The 21,136-nt window shown below is 48.5% G+C and overlaps 2 protein-coding genes across 7 annotated transcripts in view; one reads left to right on the top strand and one right to left on the bottom strand.

Moving 5' to 3' along the window:
* Positions 1 to 11,046: 11,046 nt before the first annotated feature.
* SAT1 (spermidine/spermine N1-acetyltransferase 1) lies at positions 11,047 to 14,001 on the bottom strand. Of its 2 annotated transcripts, XM_037377147.1 has the most exons (6): positions 13,716 to 14,001; positions 13,407 to 13,458; positions 13,239 to 13,322; positions 11,977 to 12,078; positions 11,851 to 11,891; positions 11,047 to 11,556 (listed from the first exon to the last, which is right to left on the bottom strand). In XM_037377147.1, the coding sequence occupies exons 1-6, from the start codon at positions 13,779 to 13,781 to the stop codon at positions 11,386 to 11,388; spliced, it is 516 nt and encodes a 171-aa protein (XP_037233044.1). In that variant the 5' UTR covers positions 13,782 to 14,001; the 3' UTR covers positions 11,047 to 11,385. The 2 variants fall into 2 exon arrangements, with proteins under 2 accessions (XP_037233044.1, XP_037233043.1); XM_037377146.1 differs by having other exon boundaries at positions 13,239 to 13,458.
* Positions 14,002 to 14,684: 683 nt separating this feature from the next.
* ACOT9 (acyl-CoA thioesterase 9) overlaps positions 14,685 to 21,136 on the top strand; it is a 28,586-nt gene continuing 22,134 nt past the window's right edge. For 2 of the 5 annotated variants that reach the window (XM_037377148.1, XM_037377149.1), the window contains exon 1: positions 19,817 to 19,955. In XM_037377148.1, the coding sequence (XP_037233045.1) occupies positions 19,837 to 19,955 (119 nt within the window). In that variant the 5' untranslated portion in view covers positions 19,817 to 19,836. Of the gene's footprint in view, positions 14,850 to 19,816; positions 19,956 to 20,028; positions 20,048 to 21,136 lie in introns of those variants that run through there. The other 3 variants (XM_037377151.1, XM_037377152.1, XM_037377150.1) reach the window with 2 other exon arrangements.

Consider the following 21,136-nt stretch of genomic DNA (forward strand, 5'->3'; position numbering starts at 1 on the left):
TGAAAGGGTGCTGTAGCATGCCTTGCATAAAAGGGACGCGTTTGAAGGATATGAGTGTTTATTTATGCAGAGATTGGCATTGCATTTGTTTTTCTAATGCTCGGTTTCCTGCACATGTGAAGGCAGTTATGGGGAACAGCTGTCCCGACTGGGGGGACGTGGTGGAACCCTCAGGCAGGTGAACTCCTCAGACCCGACCTTCCCTCTCTGCTGAGTAGGGGACAAGGACTGACAAGCCAGAGAAAAAAGAAACGTCAGAGCAAGAGAGAGCACACAGTTGTGTGCTGTGATTGGAAAGGACACAGTGAAAGCATGCAAAGAAACTATGGCAGATTTTTTTTATTGCATACTCTCCATTATTGACTTTCTACCTGCACTAGTAAGGATTAGTTTCCTACCTCTTCTTTCTCCCCTTTCCCTTTCCCTCCTCAGCAGTACAGTTGGAGGGGGGCCAAACTCCTTCCCTGGTTAAAGCTGAAGGGGTATTTTTGTGAGTGACTTGCAGCCATGTAAGAGGAAAACTTGTGGTTCCTCAGGATGCACAAGGCTGGAGGTAGGCAGGCCCCCAACGATGCAGTCTTCCCAGCCCTGATTTCACTCAAGGTGCCACAGTAGCACCGTAGGTCTTGTTATAATCACTTTTTCCTGATGTACCCTTGTATTAGCATTATTTATTTTGTGTTAGTGAATATCAGAAGCTGAGCGCTAATTTGTGTGCACAGGAGAAGCCCTGCCTGCTAATAAATGTCCTAGTAGAGTTTTCTCCCCTCCTTAGGTGGGATTTATTTTTTTCAGCAGTACGTTCATAACAGATATGAGAATTAGATTAGATCAAATTATTAGATTAGATTGAAAAACAACACTGAAATGCATATTTCATAGTAAGTTTTCTTTTGATTGCTCTAGGTAATATATTCTTGAAACATTTTGACTTCAGGAAAAGGAAATTAATAAGAGATTTTTAAAAAATTCATAGAGAACAACCTGCTTGTAGCAAGGCATACAGAAGAGCTGCTTGCTTCTCCTGGGATGGAGATTTAGCCATCGATTTATTCGCCTGTTTTCTTTTTTTTTTTTTCTTTTTCTAAGACAAATTAGGAAGAGACAAGCAAAATTGTGCTTATAACGAAGAAGAAGCTATCTGGGCCTCTCCAAGCATGCCTGTGCAATTACAGTTCTCTAATTCTCTTTATAGATTTACAAGCCTGAGCCACGCGTTATCTTACTGAGAACAAAAGTAGACATCCTGAAGTAATATATCCCAGTCCAGTGGTGGTTTTAGATTAATAAATGTTATTAAACACTTTACTGAAAAGTGCATCAGGTGGTTTTCCTAGTATATGCTTGAAGGTTACAGCTGCATCGCGTAACCTCTTAGCTGCCACAGCAGAGGTGAGGATTTCCTGCTGAGCACCAAGTTACCTGGGCATTATTTAGCATTTAGTTCAGATGAGTCAGTGAAATGAGGGGTTGTCACAAGGCAGGAAAGGACAGCTAAAACTGAATGTCGTGGAGCATCTGACTAAAAAGACACCAGTAGGTGCTGGGTGCCTGACCGGTATTTTCAGGGCTCACTTGCAGGAAGCTGGTATTGCAGGCAGTGCTAATGCAAACCTGCAGCATCAGGCTCTGCTGAGGCCTCTCTTGAGGTGATACCCCAAGGAAGGTGGTCCTGAGGTGACGCTGAGGCCCTGCATGCTGCATGTCAGGGTAATGTGGGTGGCCCAGGGGCTTGTCATAGGCCCCCCTGCCCTTTTTCCAAAATGAAAGGCAAGAAAAAAAGTCCAAATGGTGCTCAGCCACCCCCTGTCTTCCAGGAAAAGAGGGGAGACGGCCTCACTGTAAGCAAACAGGATTGCACTGGAGATGTGGCTTGGCCCTTAGTCAGCCCCACTGCAGGGCTCAGCGGGATGTGGGGTCTCCTCCCACACCAAAAACCCCTGTAACACCCCCAGTGAGGCAGCCAGCAGGTACTGCCTGGGGCCAGGGTGCTCTGGGGCTGATGGCCTTTGCTGCAGGGGCCAGCTCCTCGCCCCACTGGGACACAGCAGGGGACACAGCAGAGCTGCTGGGTGGAGCACGTCTTCCTTGGCTGGGTGAAGGACACACAAAAGCTGGCATTTTGTTGCAATGGGCAGCAATTCCCAAAACAGAGGTTATAGCATGCACTGTTACTGGTGGCTGTAAAAGTCTCTTATTTAAAGCTCTAATTGTAGCTGCTTGTCTCAAGTACAAAACAATTAGAATAAATTACTTTATATGTAAATGCAGTGTTTGATGTCTTCAACACACTTTCTGTAGTCTTCCTTGTGATATGAAATAGAATAGGATAGACTGTTTCAGTTGGAAGGGACCTACAAGGATCATCTGGTCCAACTGCCTGACCGCTTCAGGGCTGACCAAAAGTTAAAGCACTGTCCAAATGCCTCATAAACACTGACAGGCACGGGGCATCGACCTCTTCTCTAGGAAGCCTGTTGCAGTGTTTGACCACGCTATCTGTAAAGGAATGCTTCCTAATGCCCAGTCTAAACCTCCCCTGGCACAGCTTTGAACTGTTCCCACATGTCCTATCACTGGGTGACAGGGAGAAGTGATCAGCACTTTCCCCTCTGCTTCCTCTTCTCAGAAAGCTGCAGAGAGCAATGAGGTCAGCCCTCAGGTTCCTTTTCTCCAAAGCAGACAAAGCCATGATCCTTAGGTGCTCCTCATAAAACATGTCTTCCAGCCCTCTGACCAGCTTTGTTGACCTCCTCTGGACGCATTCAAGGACCTCAGCATCCTTCTTAAATGGTCCCAGAAGTGCGCACAGTACTCAAGGTGAGGCCGCGCCAAGGCTGAATACAGCGGGACAGTCACCTGTGTTGACGGGCTGGTTGTGCTGTGTTTGATGCCCCTCAGGATGCGGTTTGCCCTCCTGTCTGCCAGGACACATTGCTCGCTCCTGCCGAGCCTGCTGCCGACCAGCATCCCCAGATCCCTTCTGCAGGACTGCTCTCCAGCTGCTCCTCTCCCAGTTTATATCTGTGCCCAGCATTACTCTGTCCCAGGTGCAGAATCTGGCATTTTGACTTGTTAAATTTCATCCCATTAATCATTGCCCAGTGCTCCAAGCTACCCAGATCCCTCTGCAAGGCACCTTGCCCCTTAAGAGAGTCTACAGCACACCACAGCTTGCTAATGGTGCATTCAACTCCTGCATCCAGATTGTAGATAAATATATTGAACAGAACTGGCCGAGGATTGTGCCCTGAGGAGCACCCTCCTGAGCACCCCCGGCCCCACACACTGCAGGGCCCTGCCCGCCATGAGCGTGCGAGCCGGGCCGCTGCCAGCTGCCTGGCTGAAGCGCTGGCCGGGTCTGCAGGGTTGTGGTAAAAGAGGCTCTCTGGAAAAAATATTCACCTTTCATGCCAGCCATGTTGCAGAAAGCTGTTTTTGGTAATGCCAGCTGTTTCACTGCAGGGTGCTGTATTTCTTAGGTTATAAAACTCAGTGTATGTTTTAGCCGGCAGCCTGCGGTATCTCTGGGGACCCTGTGTTACCCGAGTGCGTGTCCATGACCCCACAAGACAACGTTTGCGTATTGTGTTCAAGTCTGAAAGTCTCTTCAGTCGAGACACTTCCTTGTCTGAAGGAGAAGCGTGAGCTTCCTCTCCCTGGATGTGAAATGGCCGCCGAGGGCCCCCGCAGTGGCAGTGGAGCAGACCGGCTGCCGGCCCTCCCTGCCCTCGGCACGCCTGGGCCTCCCCGCCAGCCCGGCCGGTGCCCAAGCGCCTGAGCAGAGACAAACCCACACAGGCTCCCTCGTCTCCCTACACTCACCTCAGCGGGTTTCTCTTCCGTCATGCTCCCACCGCGGACCATGGCAAGCCCACCACCATAACTCTGGCCTGCACATCTCGGCAGGCACTAAATCGCACCCGCCACAGCTCATCCCTTCTGCAGAGAAGCTGTCTCAGGTGAAACCGGGCTCTGTCCAAACACTGTTTGCCATGTCATGAGACTGCTGGGGCTCAGCCTCACACAAAAGGGACGTTGTTTCAGCTGTGCTTGGCGGTGACACGTGTCTGCACGGTGTGTCAGCAGGCGCTGGACCTGCAGAAGACATTCCACAGGCTTCGGCTGGGCAGGTTTTGCTGGCTGCAGTGACACCACGCTATGAGACTGATGCTTGGAGCTGTCTGTGACCATTTCCCCGGGCAGCTGGCTCTCCCACGGTGCCCTTGGCGGGGACCTTCCGCACAGGGCTCGTGCTTGTGCACCAAGGAGTTGAGGGCTTCCAACATCTCACGGCCACTTCCATGCCCTCCATCCTGCACCGGCTCCCAGGGAAGCTCCTCTGGAACACATACTGCAGTGCCTGTGGTAGGTTTGGGGTGGGGGCTGCAGGTGCTGTTTGGAGCTCTGTAAAGTAAGACCACCATGGCTGAACTTACAAAAGGTCATGAAGCAGCAGGACCAGCTGCAAGTGCCACTTTCCCCATAGTGCTGGGCCTATGAAGCGCGCGGGGCCACCCAGCCAGCGGTGGGGCTGGGGCTGTACCCCAGCAAGCAGTGAGGGCTGGCCCAGCACAGCTCAAGGGATACTTGGTTTCCAGCCCTTTTGTGCAAGCTGCACATGGCTTTAGGTGGATCTATATTTGATCTATGTTCTTCACCCCTGCAAACAGGAGCACCTGATGCTTTATATTTTAAATGAAAGGACAATCAAATTCTTGGATCCTAAAGGCTCAACAGCTTCTCTAAGAAAGAACGGGAGATGATGTCACGTCCTCCTCTACACCACACAAACCCTTCTCACTTTTAGATCTGTGTAAAGAGGACCTTTGGCTTTTGCAGTCCTGTGCTTATTCCAGAAAATACCCTAGCCGAGAAGCCAGACGTAAGTGTGTGCAAGGCAAGCCCCAGCTGTGTGAACTGTGCTGGAGAGGCACATGGCTATGGATGGGCAGAGACAAACCTGATCCTGCTTGGGAGTGAAGCAGGCATATCTGAGTATGTTGAACTGCAGGGATGAAAAGGGCTCTTTGGCTTTTAGCAGCAGAAAATAGCAGCTTGCTGACGCCAAGCTGAAATGGCAAGAAAAGGACCTTTGGGGTTCTGATTCCCTGCAGGACTTCTGTAATCACATTTCAGTCATATCTTGGTGACAGCAAAATCAGCACGGAAATGCAGCATCATTTCATTATTTCCCTGAGCTGAGAAGGTAGTCAACTCATGCCTATAAATCCTGAGTATTTGCTTATGAAAAGGGGTTTTATTTCCTCTGGGATTCTTTAACCTTGTCCTCACTTCACCGTCATTTGGACAAGCTGTACTTTGCAGTGCAGTGGACTTTGTTTTATCAGTCTCTTTTACAGTCTGCCAGCTTTCAGAGTTATGTAGGTACATGAAATGGGTGTGCTACCTTGCCTGGCTAAGGAACAGCATACACTGACTGCCACTATCCCTTGAATTTTCAGCTAGTTTTGCTTTTGTTTTAAACTGGAGTAATATAGTGTTATTCTTCGATGCTAGTGCTTGTTGCCGACTCTATCTGCCAGTTCTGCCTGTTGCTCTTCAGCAACAAATAATTCCTGCTCCTACACCACTAAATCCAGTGTTTGCTAATTCATCAAGTTATGGCTAATGAGATCAATGGGAGGTAAAAAAAATCCAGAAATTATTAATGTATCCCAGGAATTTTCCTCTGAGACTTTTAATTTTGCAAAATAAGGGTCTTCTAGTTTCTTCTGATTATATTGACCTGGAAAGAATGAAGCCTAAACCATTTCTCTTGATGCCATTGCCTCCGTGGGGTGCATGGCTTCCCATGGCCGGTTACACGGTCAGCCCCTGCACCTGGCATCCCTTCACCACTGCAGTTGTCTCCTCCTGCCTCTTTTTTTCTTTACATTTTCTGCCCCAATGGCAAAGCTACATCTCTGTACAGAGGTTATTACCTCTGGGAGTGGTGAACACAGCCTCCACATTAACTCGGGGGCAGGGGGGGGAACCCAAACAAAAACCCCCACCCTATGCGCCTGCAACTGTAAATATGTAAAACATATTCAGGATGTGGGGTGGGAAATGTTTTTGTACATTCATGTTAGCCCATGGTAGGAAGTTGGCTGGGGAAAACCCCCAAAATTCTACCATATGAACTGATTGCAAAAGGCACAAGACTATAGACCAGAACTAAGAATCCTTTTATTTATACCTGTACAAGCTATGCAGTGGTATTTCTGTGCTGGTGACTGAAATGGGTCAAATGTGAAAGTTCAGAGAGATTGTGAAGAGTCCAGACTGGAGTTTGCTCATCATGAGAGCAATTAGAAGGAGACTGTTCAAAGGAACCTTTGCAGTGGTATCTGTGTGCCTAATTATAGTAACCAGCTTTGGAAAATCTCACCCTGCAGTTTTACCACTGTGTTTTGAAAACACCACAGCAATATCCAGGTTACTTGGAAACACCAATGGGCTTTCACTTGGAAAACTGTCTCTCTCTTGCTTTTTTCCTCGGGTGGAGGAAGGTTTCTAGTAGGAATTTCAGGGGTTCGTGTCCCTCCCCTACTTGGTGGGCTCCTGAAACATGACTTGGAAGATGTGAAGCCACCTCATCATGCTGTAAGCAAACTTTCAGGACAGGATGGGCACCTGCTTTTTAACCTGTTTTGGTGGAGAAGGGAAACAGCTCAAGAAAACGGAGATGCCTTTTCCCTTTGGGTGAATATGACCAGCTGACACCTGCTGTGTGAACAATAGAAATTCGCAAAGGTCCAAATGCGAATAAACAAAACGTAGAGGAGTTTCGTTTGTTTTTCATCCTCATGAGCTAATTATCCCCTGGGGTTTTATATCTCTTGCTTTGGCCTCCAGTAAATCTGTGAAATGAAACCAAAACTGGTTTGAAAAGGGAATTCTGCCACGCCCGCCCCCACTTTTCAGTAGAGGTATGTGCCTGTTATTAACCACCGTGAGTGTTTCTGATTGTAATAAAAATCGGAGGGTGGTAGGGCAAGGCCTGGAGAACAGCAGAAGTGCACCTGGCAGTGCTGCACTGGTGTTGGCTGTGCTCCTACCCCAGAGCCCACGTTCACCATCTTCAGACTTAACACTCTCCTCCACGAGCTCCCTACAGGGACTAGTCTGAGCTCCTGATGGGCTCTAAAGCCCTCCATCAAGGTTGCGCTTACCAAAAACCTGCTTGACAACAAAAAATATTAGCCAGGGCTTCTGGAGAGAAAGAAGAGTCCTGGGAGGGAGTTGCGCCTGGATGGTGAAGTTATACCCTGCTTTGAGTGTGCAGTGAGATTAAACATTAGTGGCAGGCACATTAGTCCTGCGTTGTTTTGCTTCAGATAGCAGCTAATGCCTTTATTTAAATTGCAGCCGCTTCCCCGAAACCTGAGTTCCAAAAAAAAAACCCCCAAAACATTTAAGTAATCCTGCCCAGGCAAGCAAAACAACTGGGCAAAGCCGAGTTTGCTTGTGAGGTGAATTATTTAAACCAAGAAAAACAGCTGCACGCTGCAGGTTTCATCAGCACTGCCAACAGTCAGCCCATGCCCCTGTGCGTGCGTGCGTGCGTGCATGGCTGTGTGTACATTCCTTCAGCTCAGCTTTTGCTCCCCCGAGGCGTGTGGAGGGAGAGCCCAGGGGAGTGAGTGCTGTGAGGAGGAAACTTGTGCAAGCTGAAGGAAATAAACCTTCTGGTCAATTCAAAGAAAGGGAGGCACAAAGCACATCTCTGGGCTAGCCTCCAGCCCAAGGTATCGCTGTCCAGCAGTGAATTATGCAATGGTTTCTGGAGTCCCTGCTCCATATGTAGCTGGTGTTGTCCCTGAAGCTGAGACCCCTGCATTCAGCTGGACAGGTTCCAGGATGACAAGCCTCCCAAGACAAAACACCATGTGCAACAATGCATTAAAATACCTATATGCTCTTTTGGGCGGAAAGTTTACATTGGCTTTTTGAATTACGTTGAAAGCAAAGGCTCTTTAAAAGAAGAGGGGAGGGTGGAGGGTTGTTTTTCTTGCACATACTATGTTTTAACTCAAATTATGTAGACAAAAAAGCCTCCTTCCATGCTGTCGCTATGGCTACAGCTCGGAGCATTGTGCAGGAGCCTGCAGGCAGGAAAATGCCAAGTGGAGAGGGGGCAGCGAGCCCGGCACTCCTTCTACTTGTAGCCGGGTATGACTTGCGGCTGCATCCTCTGTCCGCAAGTTTGTCTGAGGCCACTTTTCCATTCCCACCTGATGGGAACGTGGGAACTGCAGTTGTGAAGTCTTCTGCTGGCTGGCTCAGCCTGAGAACTTCCTGGGTCATGAGCTTGAAAGCAAGAGCAAGGAGGATCTTTGCACCTCACCTCCCAGAGATGTTTTCAGCGCTGTCACACCACCTGCTCTCCAACTCTTCCCCAGAGTCAGGCACGCTGCAGCGAGGGAACAGGGTAACACAGAAGGCTGACACACCTGCAGGCCCCACGCAAGCCCTGTGCCTGTGCTGTGATGGATTCCCACTGCTGTGATACCAGTGGCTGGCTCAAAGCCTGCTGGTATTGCTTAGCTCTGATCATACGCTCACACTGCAGCTTGGTGGTGTGATCGTGATCCTGGAAATGAAGGAAGTCAAGCCAGGTGAGGTCTCTTCCATGTCTAAACCCAGAGAAAATAAACTCTGTTGTATGTCTCGATTGTAGTTACAGAGTCACTTCGCTCCTCTGGTAGCTTGAGAAAAAGTTATTGAGGGAATTAAAAAATCGGTCTTTTCCTGAGCCATGGCGCTACCATATCACTCTGTTGGAGAGACTGTTACCATAACTGTGGGAATATTTCTGCTGGTTTTAAAAACCCTGCCTCTTGGTAGGATCTCAGTAGAAGTCACACCTGAAAGGTTAGTCCTTGTCTTTACTTTCACATGTGAATGTTTAAAATTATCACAGCTGGCTAGAAAAGGTCACCTCATATAGCACCGCCTCACTTGTTTTCTGTGACTCCCTGAGAATCTGTTTCAGCAGATTACATTTAGAAAATGCAATGGTAAACCACATTGGCAGAAGATACAATAAACACTTTTAAATTGATTGAAAATTTGACTAAGCTACTTACTTTCCTAATTAGAATGCCTAACTAGTTAGCTCTTTCCGTTCAGTCATGCAGCTTTGATACTCCGGGGCCTGTGCTTTAAGCAGGTCTGTCCTAGATATCTAATGAACTGTTAATTTGAAAATAAAAGCATTCTTAAACTGCTCTACTAGTAATCACCTTCTGGACTGATATACAAAGCCAAAAGCACCAACTTAAAATAGCTTCAAAACAGACTCCATTAGGATGGAGATGCACGAGTAAGATGCTCAGAGTGAAGTTACTGCAGCTTCACCAATGAGAAGATACAACACCTTGACACTCAGCAAGAGCTGCTGACGACCAGCTCCTCCTTCCCATACTGCCTCCAGTGCTAGCTACCAGGCCAGTTCATTAGGTGGGCTTACTCCCACCTCCTTTGGCCTACTGAACTGGGGAAGAGTTCAGGCTCAGCAAGAGCAAGTAGGAAGGTTTGTAGCCTAGCATTTAATCTGCTGAGCGATTAACTGAGTGATTAAGTGAGAAACAGATTTCTGTTCCCCTCGGGCAGGAGAGGGACTTGAGCCTCTGAGTCCTGCATGTGGTATGAACTCTCTCACAGCAGCTGATGTGCGGCGCAGACATGGGGAGTGTGTGGAAATGACTGTTCCTTATGAGAACCTGATCTGCTAAGCCAGGGTAATTTATGTGACAGGTTCTGGGCTCAGTCCTGCCTGTGTTTGTGCATACGCTACCTTCTGCTCTGTTCCAAGAGCTCCTGTATTTCCTTCATGACCTTCTAATTCCTGAGGCAACAGCTGACAGCCGTATCTCACACCTGGGCAGAGCTGGCACACTACTGCCTATGCCTTAGGTAAAAGCAAAACAGAAAACAAGGATGGTTTCACACTAAATGCCCCCCCGAGCCTGCTGTTGGCATCAGGCAGAGGGGTATCTTGTTCTTAAAATCAGTTTAGCCTTACCCGTGATTGAAGCAGTTGCTGCCCACTACTCTGGGATGAGGAGACATCTTCCAGAGGACACATGATTTATGCAGTGACAAACATCTGTTCAAAGCCTTTATTTAAACCAGTTCACATTACCAGGCAGGTTTAAGTCTCTTCCCTTACTTTGATCTGGCCAAAAGCAGCCTTTTATTGCAGGGCTGCTGGAGCAAGAGGAGTGCAGTGTAGAACTTTCACCATCAGCTTATGAGAAGGGCAGACACAGTATTGCAAAGCTGGTAATTTGTTTCAAACCAGATTCAAAAATTGATGAGCACCATTGTTTTCACTTACTGCTGCGCAAAGGCTTAAACACACAGGATGTTTTCCACTGCTCAACACAGCCCTTAGCTCCAGGCAGCTCAGCACTGCCACTGACTACACAGCACTAAGGCACATGCAAGAATTCTATACCATATCTGAATCATATGCATAAATCCAGATTACCAGCATTTAAGTTTGATGTTTTAAGTATCACATAAAGGAGTGCTTTGTGGTCAAGTAAAAAACTTTCCCTTGGCTGGTCAAACCCACTTTTGTGATTTAGGCTTTGAAATTACAGCTAGATGAATCTTCCCGTTCAGGGTTACATCCTTTTCACTGAGGTGTTCTGCAGTTAACTGGAAGTCCCAAGGAAGCAGTGCCTAGAGCTCCCCACTTTCTAAGTGGAGCTGCTTTCCAAAGCACAAGAAACCTTTAGCCAAATTCAGCAGCTCCAACTGTAACTCAAAGGTAGCCGACTAGCACAGAATGCTCCTGAGACACGACACTCTGCACCACACAGGAAGCAGAGGTTGATCTCTAACCCCTCCAAACATTCAAGATTTGGCACAGGTGCCCAGAACCTCACCAGTGGGTCCTGCAGGCATACAAGGACTGGGACTGGACAAGTTGTGCTTCACTCAAGAAAACATTTGGGTGAATGAGTCTTTTATTAATTTGCATGTCATCCAACTGAAAACTGTGAGAATTAAAAGTCAAAAATACTGCCATGAAGTGAAAACACTATTTATTTTTATAAAAGGCAATAATTAAACAAACCCTACCAGTGTGTACATTGTACACATTTGAATGACACTTACAAGAATGAAGTTTCCATATACAAAGATTACAAGCCCACACTGGTAAAGAATGCATACAAACACATACTCAACTTCACAGATGCCTCAACTCCAGATCACAGTAGCAATTACTCTAGGACCACACCTGCATAGATTTTCATTATTAGCATCCACACTACTTTATTCTACTACAAACTGCACACAGAAAGCAAGGAGAAGTTTATTCAGAGAGCACATATATTCACAGAAAGAATTTGCTGGAATAATCTCTCACTCTTCTGTGGCCATCTTCAAGAGATATTCTTTGTCAATTTTGAAGAGCCTCCACCCCTCCTCAGTGGACAGATCAGATGCACCCCTTCTCTTATAGAACCTGATAGATGGTTCATTCCACTCAGCAACAAGGAAGTGCATACTGCTGCAGCGGCACTTCACAGCAACCTGCAAGTGTGCAACAACACATTTGAACCAACAGCACCAGGGAAGCCTACTAAGAACTGGTGAAACTATTCAGCAACTATGTATCACCAGAAGTCATCAAGTTCATTGTCGGTCACTTCAGCACATGTCACTGCTTAACAGACTCTAGACAAGTCTAGTTTTTAAGCCATCTAGTGTCCTGTCAACTCCTTTAATTCTGAGTAGTGCTGAAGGAGAAGCTCTCACGCAGCTAGCAGAAGAGCAAGAACATCGTGTTCTCAGTTCTGCTTGTTTAGGCTTATCACTTAGACATACCTGACTCAAGTTCTTCAGAATTTCTGACCCAATGCCAAGTCCTAAAAAAACAAACCACAGCAAGAAACGTAAGTTTTAATTTTGAAGTCCTACAGGAAGCAACTCATCTAATTCTGTAATACATACCTCTATACTCAGCCATCACATAAAAATCTTCAAGATACAGCAGTTTTCCAATCCATGGATCGTAAGTGAAGTAATACATGGCAAAGCCCACAATGCAGTGTTCTGAAACAAAGGGTTAACTTTAACTAGTCTGAATTTAAAAAGGCTTAAGTCTTATATGCATGTTTAAAAATACAGATTGTGACATGCAGACATTTGCTACTGGCTTAGAATTAGGAATGAAGTTCACAAGTAAGCACACAACTGAAAACACAAGCTCTGACAAACTTGTATCTACCTAACAGAATGAAGATTGCCCTTGCCATACCCTGAAATCCTCAAAAGGAACACAAGGCTTTTTTTCCTACAGAGAAATGCATACCCTACTGATGTATCAGTATTTCTGTTCTGGAAGACAAGAAAACACTTTTCACAGCAGATCAATCTTGATGATTGCCTCTTCTACCTCAGCAACCAAAACAGTCTACCAAACTCTATAAAGAACACTGACCTTTCAATGTATATTCCTCTAACTACACTGTGCGAGAAGGCATGCTCACAGGTCACCTTTACAGCAGCATTTCCAGCACCTCAATTTACGCTTCCACAGAGAGAATCACTTTTCTTTACCTTCACCACCATAAAGTCACAGTAAGTAAAGCTGCAGCTTCAATTTTAATTCTGTGGCCCAACACTAAAGAGAAACCAACTCTTCCAACAGCAGCCCACTCAAACCTAAGCCTTGAGTATTTTATCTACATGTACTGTAACACTCTGCACATACTGTAAGAGAAGCGTGCAAACAGATTTCTGATCTACTGTCTTTGGTAAAGGTTTGGCAACAGCACTTGTCCCTGTAGACCTTACCTCATATTATGATCATCTACTTTATTGTGTAACGGATCTTTTAGTTACCTCCCCGCCCATCCATGTACACAGAAGGGCCATGTACATGGCGAAGCTAGAGACTGTAACCTGAAGATTGGGGACAAATTAAAGAAAAAAACGTGATTCAACAGGATTACATCAAGGTAAGTCAGGGTCAAACAAGAAAAGCCATTTAATTAACTGGAGTCAAGTAAATTACGTTACACCTGATCTTCCCACGCCTCCAGGATTAGCAACTACTTCAGCAGAGTATCACGATACGTTACTGCATTTAACAGTTAACCTATTCCTCCTACCCCAACTGACTGGCAGAACCTTACGTACAATCGATAACATTACGTATAAGATGCCTGTTGTGTATTTAGCATCTAGAGGTAAGTATTGGGAATCCTCACCTTCAGACGACCACTGCTCTTTTGGCACTTCTGCAACCAGACAGTGGTAGAACGGGTGCTCGCCAAAGCCATCCTCAAGCAGCTCTAGAAAAGCAGAATAAATCGGCACCTGAGCTACAGCCACCGTCACCAGGCCACCAACCCGGCGAGCAGATGCCGCTTGGATACCTTTCTCGGTTAGCACCACTTGATCCTCCATGTCCTCGTACTTGGCTAGTTCCTGGAAGAGAGGGACGTGTCAGCGGACTCTCCCCACCGGCCCCCGCAGCCGCTTCCCCATTGGCCGCTCCCCGCCCCCGGCCTTGCGCAAGAGCTTGTTTTCGTTCAGACACAAGGGCGAGAGTGGCCCCCTCCCCCCCGCAGGCTGCCGGGCCGCCCACCACGGCCGAGACCGACGCCTGAGCGGGTCTCCGGCCCCGCCGCCGCCCGGGCTGGGGGACACGCAGCTACCGGCCCCGCGTCGCCTGCCCCCCCCACCTTGATCAGTCGCAGCAGGTCGGGGCAGTCCTCAGGACGCGCGGCGCGGATGCTGAACGAGGCCATTTTCGACGGCGCTTCCCCCTGCGGCCCCCTCGGCTGACGAGTCCCCGATGTGTGAACAGGAGGAGCAACTGCTTCTTCATTCGTGTCCCGGGCGCGGCGGCCACCTGCGGTCAGTCAGGCTGCGAGCATGTCCCGGCGGCGTTGAGCAGATAGGCGACCCCCGTCCGGCTGGCGCCGCGTCTCCGGCTCGACCTGTGCCCGGCGCGGTGGCCGGCTTCCCTATTTATAGACACTCACGCTCCGCCTCTCCCCTCACGCAGGCCAATGGGAGCGCCCGTGGTGCTCGCCCTCAGCCAATGATAGCGCCCCTCCCCGGAATCTCGCCTCAGCCTGCCAGCAACAGCTGGTGCGGGATGTCTCGTGACTCCCCACCCCCACTCCCCCGCCCGCGCGGTAGCGCCCCCTGGCAGAGCCGGGCGGCGCTGCAGGGCGCCCGGGTTAGACACCCCCCACCCTTCTCCCTCAGCGGCGCGGGGGGAGGGCGGCGGGCCCGGGGCTGAAGGGGACCCTTGGCGCTGCCTGGCGAGCCCGCCCTGCCGCCCCCCGGGGCTGGGGCTTCTCCCGGCACCGGCTGCCAGGGTACCCCGAAAAGCGAGCCCGTCGCTGCCTCGGCGAGCGCGGCTGCGCCCGACTCGGGGCTGCTCCTGCCGGGGCGCCGCGGCACCGTCTCGGGCGCCGTGGCGCCGCCTGGGCCCCGGGGCGCGGCGGCTGTCGGCACGGTATTTTTCACGGCTGTGTTGAGGAAAAAACAAAGAGAAGCCGCTGTACTTGGCTGAAACACTAAGTAATGGTCCGTATCAAACCCCGCGGGGCGCGGAGGGTGCCTGGTACCGAAGTCCGCCCCGGGGCAGGCGCGGCCTGGCGGGGGAGGGCGGGAAACACCGACGGCGGCCTCCGGGCTTGGGGCTTTCCCAGCCTGACACACGCACCGCCGCCGGCACGGTTTACCGGCCTGACTGGAGGGGAAGGGGAGGTGCTGGGAGAAGCACGATGGACAGGAGTGTTTTCGAAACGAGGGATCTGCCAGTAGTCTGCCATGAGGGAGGCTAAGACTTCTTTTCAGTGGAGGTATGGATGTCCTTGAGGAGAGAGGTGGGTGTGATGGAGAATTCAATCTGGATGCTTACCAAAATAGCTTTGGAGTATGAAAGGATGGAGGCATTAACCCCAGCCCACTTCTTCCTCTGAACGTTACCTATGGACACAGATCTGTGCTGCAGAGCGAGAGCTGGATCCTGATCTAGATGACCGTGCATGTCCATAGACCTACCAGCTAGGCCACCCAAAGGAGGAGTATGATTCTTTGGCGTAAACGTGGTTTTCTTTTCACCCTCTTCTATAAATCTTGCAACTATCATGCCCATTCTTAATTACTGTAAAGGAGCTCTTTATTGTACATGTAGCTTAATCTGACTTGGTTTAAGACTGACTTGGGATATGGGAAGACATTAAGTTGTGCTACTGCCTCAGAGTAACAGTCCTGAAAACCTGGATTCCCAAACAGTCTCACAACACTCGCACCCTATTTTTCAGTGTATCCAACAATGTACAAGGTTCTCCCTCTTTTAAACAGAGGGGCTGCCATGGAACATGATACTACAGGAGAACTGTATTAAGAAGCGTGGATTCTGGTGGTAGGTGCTAGCCAAGAAAATCCTTTGGCAGAGTGGAAAGTGCCTACAGTCCTGGAAGAGTGGTTTAGGACTTATGCAAACACTCTAACTGGCCCAGTTTACCCTCTATTGGAGCAAAAATGGAGATGCCCAAAGAACTGAAGCATTTCCAAACCATAAAGCAACAGCCAATGGCTATAATAGAAAAGTTTTGTTTCATGAGTTATGGATCTGGAAATCCTTCAGGACAGGGGTTTTGGTAGGGAGACTGACTCTGAATAAACTAGCAAAGAATAGACTCAGCCCAAGTACAAACATTTAATGAATACACATTTTTTCAATCCCTAGAAATTACCTGACTGGGATTAGAAGTGGGGAATACTGTCTCTGTGAAAGATTTAACAGCGTTTGTGTTGTGTCAACTCTTCTTGGTTTACATTTCACAATGAGGAAGTCATGCTGTCAGGGAACTTACTGTTGTATAAGATCAGGAAGTGCCTAGTTCCTTTCATTCTCAGGTCAGAAAAGTCATATGATTTTTGAAGTTTCAGGGGAAAAAAAAAGCTTTTTCCACTTTTGACTTCTTTGATGTCCAGCTTTAACTTGCTCAGAAATATGCTGATACTGTGTTACCCCAGTGAATACAGTTCATTGGAGTTAGCTTTAAAGTTCAGAAGGTAGAAGGAAGTATCCTGAAGTATCAGAAACGGTTTCATGAAACAATAGGAAAAGAAGACAATAAAAAATAAAAGAACAACAACAAGAAAATGAAAAATATCTAATTATTTAGTTATATATTTATTACATTATTTAGTTATATATTTATTTTTTATATATTTATATATTATTTAGTTATATATTACTAGAGGCATTTTTTCAGAATAAGATTAATAAGAATGGTAAGAATATTTTAGAAAGAGGTTCTAAAAGAACTCAGTTTAGTGAATGCATCAGACTGATGGGCCTTGTACTTCCTTTTGTTTCAAGTCTGTTTGTCTCTGAGCAAGTTTTGTGTCATCTTGACGTAGCTGAGGTCAGTGGTGAAATCTCTAATGACTTGGATAGGGCTTGGATTTTATCCCTGAGTGGTCAGCCTGTTTATTTGCATTTCTCTCCAAGGGAATGAGTAAGTGGTAAGTCTCCTGAAAAGGATCAAGTTTTTCTTAAATGATGCAATAATGTATGCTGGAAAGTGGTTAGTGAACGTGTTTAAGGTAAACCAATGTTGAAATTACTTGTTATAATGAAATATGCACAGAAGTCTGGATTAGCTTGCTTTTCTGTTGCCAGACAGCAGCTTCTTCCACATAGAACCTGCTGACGGTGAATCCACCTGAATCCTTCCACAAGAAGGGTTGGTACTTTGGTGTTTGCCAGGTGGAATGATTAGAATTATCTAAAAAGATCATGCGCATTGTCCTCCTCATTTTATCGCCTCCCTAAATCTTACTTGTAAGTGAAGAAACAGAAAATGCCATGTAAAATAGCAGACACCACTTTCTTTTTTAGCGTGCAAGAGGAACTGGTGTTAATAAAAGCACACAGAGTGCTAGGTAAGAAGCAGGTTTTCCCCACTTCTTCTCCAGAGATGGAGGTCTTGTCTAGTTTCAAGCTACAGGAAATAGCCATGCTAGTTCCCCAAGATCCTTTCACAGCAATGGAACTGGACAATTTATTCAGAGAGTTATGGGACCTCAGCTGGACTTGTACTGATAGTGTATTTTCATTTGCACCTAAATGTCTGAACAGCCTCTTTTCTTGGAGGCTGGACAGAAAGGCTCCAAGTGGGCGTCAGTTTTCTTTCTTTACCGTCAACTAATCAAATTCTCTTTACTTCTCGTATTTTAATTTTTTATTTCCTCCTTTGCTAGGATTTCCTTTGATTTCCTTGAATTCCTGTATGAATGCCTCTCTCATGCTTCGAAGATTCTGTTCATAAGAAATAAAATAGGGAAGGAGAAGAACTGCTTATTCCACATTAAAATGCAGTGAGCTAATAGAATTTTTCTTATACTATCGAATGTTCTCAAGTATTTCAATCCAAATTGTATCTCCAAATTATATCTCCTGCCAAATCTCTGCAGCAAAATACAGAAAATGCAATTAATATTCAATATTGACCTGTAATTTATCCAGATTAGTCTTCGGACAACATTCAGGATTCTCTTAGCATTTTACTGACTAATTTCTTCCTAATACTTAGAGCTTGCACTGTTATTTATGAGTTCATAGTTGCTTCCCGGTACTTTTTCAAGTAACTTACAATTACTGTTTATCAACACCAGGCTGTACATAGGAAAAAAAAATATTTCTATCAGAATAGTACAGAATAGTAAATAAATACCACAGTAGCACTGCTCAGAATTCGGGGCAAATGCAAAATTAACAGTTTCATATAACAAAAGTGCATGAATTTCCATATGCTGGCAATAAAAGGACCATCATTTTCCATTATTATCTTTGTAGACATATTTTAGGTCATTAGAACCCTATTCCTGTAAGCTAATACATCTCATCTGTCATTTGGAATAATGCAATGGGTTTACATTTGATGAAGCTGGAATTTAGACATAACTAATTATCTGCCTGCATCCGCACATCATCTATATCATGCATGCAAAAGGTTATAGAAATAAATGTTGTGAAGAAACCAAGCCAGACCTCAGTTTTATAACTTCATGTTTTGGATGCAGCAGAAGTCCCTTCAGCTCTGATCCTGCCATATACTTAAATCAGTGTTCTTGGGTGCAGTACCTCAGGCTCTAAAAAGAATCCTAGGGAATCTAAATTCTTCTTTAAAACTAACAGGGGTTTGTATGATGAGCAGATGTTTTTCTTACATGTCACATTCACGGTTTTGTCTTTTGGCACAGTTTTCTGTCCTGTCCAGAGATGATTCTTTTCATGGCTTCTTGGTTTTTGAACCTGCAGTACACGCCCATACCAGGTTTCCACATTTTTTCCTACAACCAGCTGAATGAGGTTTGCAATAGCACTCTCGATTTCTTCCTCGGTAAGACACACAGAGCAGGTTTATGCATTGTCAGGTAGCTAGGTGTGACTGCCTAGGCCAGCATATACAAAGGCTGTACCTGGGGACTGGCCTTGTAAGATGTTTGGGGGTGCAGGCCAGGTGAGAGGAGCTTCTCCCCTACCGTGCCGTGCATGCCACTCTACCTGCTTGCTGCCTTCTCCACAAACAAGGCTCACCCACCAGGCTCTTTGCTTGTGCCTGTGCCTGGTTATGTGGTCATCAAACAGGAGGGAAGTGCTCGCACCACATCCCTGACAGAAATACTGTGCTGGTAGTAAGGGTCGGTTCCAGGCAGTTTTTGCTCAGTGTGCAAGGCACACAACTTCAGTCTCTCAGTCTTTCGAAACAGAAATCTGCACCCTATCACAAGTTTCATAAAAAAAGACACGAATCCTGTTTTTCAATTCACGTCACCTTAGTTTGCTTGGAAGCAATTTATCAAAAAGGATGTGATAGAGAAAAAAACTGACGAGGTGTGACTTTTGCAAATAATGAATAATCCAGTTAATGTACTTCGACTGTCTGCTTAGAGCATCTGTTTTCTCATAGCCTCATACAGCCTCAGTGGCATCTTTAGCAAGGTATGTTTAACGACTTCATTGCTAATTCGTACCTCCTAGGAGCACCATTTTGTTGGCAGCGGCCTCTCCGCTCTGAGGTTCTTCAGTTCCCAGTGACAGAAGTAATTCTGATGCGAGTTAATTTTTTTGATTATTCGCCTGCGGAAACCGCACAGCTTGCTCAACAGGGCAGTGCTTCCTTAAACCTCTTCTCCCTAGGACAAGCCCAAGGCTCTCCATTATCTTCCCTAACAGTGCCACCAAGTGACTGGCCAGGGGAGGAGGCCGCGTCCCCCCACGCCCCGGCGGCACACGGCCGTGCCGCGGCGGACCCGGCCCCGCCGGCCGCCGAGCGCCCGCCCTGCCGGTGCGGTGCAGTGCAGTGCAGTGCGGCCCGGCCCGGCCGCGGAGGGGCCCGGGGCCGGTGCCACGGCACGCCCGGCTGCGCGCCCGCGAGCCTGCCCTTTTCAAGACACAGCGGAAAGAAAAGGAGTATTAAAAATCAATAGATTAAACAAAAACAAATCACGGTGTTTATTCAAAGCAAGTCCCACGCACAGCCCGGCGGGCAGGGCCCACCCGACGCCTAACGGTCGCCGGCGGCCCCAACCTCCGCCCCTGCGAGCGGGTGCGAGGAGACGGAGAGGCCGGCGGCCGCCGCTGTGCGCAAGGCGCGGTCGCTGGCCGGAGGCCGGGGCCGAGCGGCAGCGCCCGGCGGCCCCGGAGCGGCCCCGGGGGCGGCAGCGGGCGCGGGCAGCCGGCTCCGAGCGGCCCTGCGTGGGCAGCGCACAGAGCGCGGCGGCGGGAGCGGCGCAGGGCCGCTCTCTGTGCGGGCGAGCCGCGAGTCTATGGTGCTGGAGGACCGCGTGCCTGGGGCAGGCGTGGCCCCGCAGGCGCGGGCGAGAGGCGGCCCCGCCGACTGCTCCGGCCCCGGCCCCGGCGCGGCGGGCACCATGCTGGCCACCCGGTAAGGCTGCCGCCGTGCCGCTTAGCCCCTGCCCGCGGCGGCGGGGCCGCGGAGGGGGGCGGCCGGGGGAGACGCCGCTCCCTGAGGGGGAGGTGGGTAGCGGTTCCCGGCGGTGCCGGGGAGGGGAGCAGGGCCCTGGGCCGCCGCCCTGCCCGGGGGGTGTCGTGCCCTCACCCTCGCCCCGCGGCCGCCCCGCCCGCTGCCGTGAGGGGGCTCGCCCGCGGCACCGCCGGGCCTGGAGGCGGCCGAGCGCTGCGGGCTGCGGGCTGCGCCGGGCCGGAGGCGCCGCTGGCCGCGCCCTGAGACCCCGGGCCAGAAGCTGCATCAGTCGTAGAGAGTTTCCACCGTTGCCACCTATGTCATCTCCGGGGTGTACGAGATTCCACTGGCTTCTGAGGGGTTTTGTGTGTGTGTGTGTGTGTGTTCCTTTTTACTCTCTTAAGCACTCCTAGCATCCTTGCCCACAGAGGAAGCTCGTGTGTACATGATATATATGTGTGGATATGTATATGAGGGAGACACGTATAGGTATGTGTGTACGTGGTCCAACTTTTCTGCTGGTGCCTGGTGACTTGCCTCTTGTTTGAGGTGAAACCCCAGACTCAGCTGAAGAAAATTACCGGCAACCCATGTTCCTTGTCAGGATAACAGTGTGAAGTAGCACGAGAGGTTTTGCTCCTGCTGACCCTCAGTGTATTCTTGTGTTCCCGCAGTTTCACTTGCCTGGAGGAGCTGCACTGGCCAGTACCTGGTCAAACGCTTTCCTGAACTGCTGGGTAGATTACATTCTCTGAAGGGTTTCATGGTTGTCCCTTCTTGCTGAACAGCTAAGAGGATTATATCCTGCACTTCAGGCTTGTTCTGGGTTGCAGCAGTACTAAGCCATGGAGAAGACCAGGCTTAGCTGAATGGGATCGTGTTGGATGCCTTGTGATATCCTTCTTGGGATATTCCACTTTCCATTGCTATGCATACCAGCCAAGTGCAGGAAAAGTGTGTGGTTATGGTCATGGATGATTTCCTAGATGCATGTGGACCCTGTCTGTGTTAGTGTGTCTGCAGGGTAGAAGCTGTTGTTCCCAGGGCATCAGAATAGTCAGAGAAGAGAACAATTACCAGCAGAAAAGCATTCGTCTTGTTTTCAAATAAGGGCAGGTATCAGTTGGAATTTCATCTGGCTT

Source organism: Falco rusticolus, chromosome 2, assembly GCF_015220075.1.
Source record: "Falco rusticolus isolate bFalRus1 chromosome 2, bFalRus1.pri, whole genome shotgun sequence".
Lineage (NCBI taxonomy): Eukaryota > Metazoa > Chordata > Aves > Falconiformes > Falconidae > Falco > Falco rusticolus.

Coding starts and splice junctions, on each gene's coding strand:
- SAT1 (XM_037377146.1), bottom strand. CDS start 13,781: ATGGCCTCGTTCAGCATCCGCGCCGCGCGTCCTGAGGACTGCCCCGAC. Junction 12,079..13,238: donor AGAGCAGTGGTCGTCTGAAG/GTGAGGATTCCC, acceptor CCTTTGTTTCAG/AACACTGCATTGTGGGCTTT. Junction 11,557..11,850: donor TTCTGAAGAACTTGAGTCAG/GTATGTCTAAGT, acceptor GCACACTTGCAG/GTTGCTGTGAAGTGCCGCTG.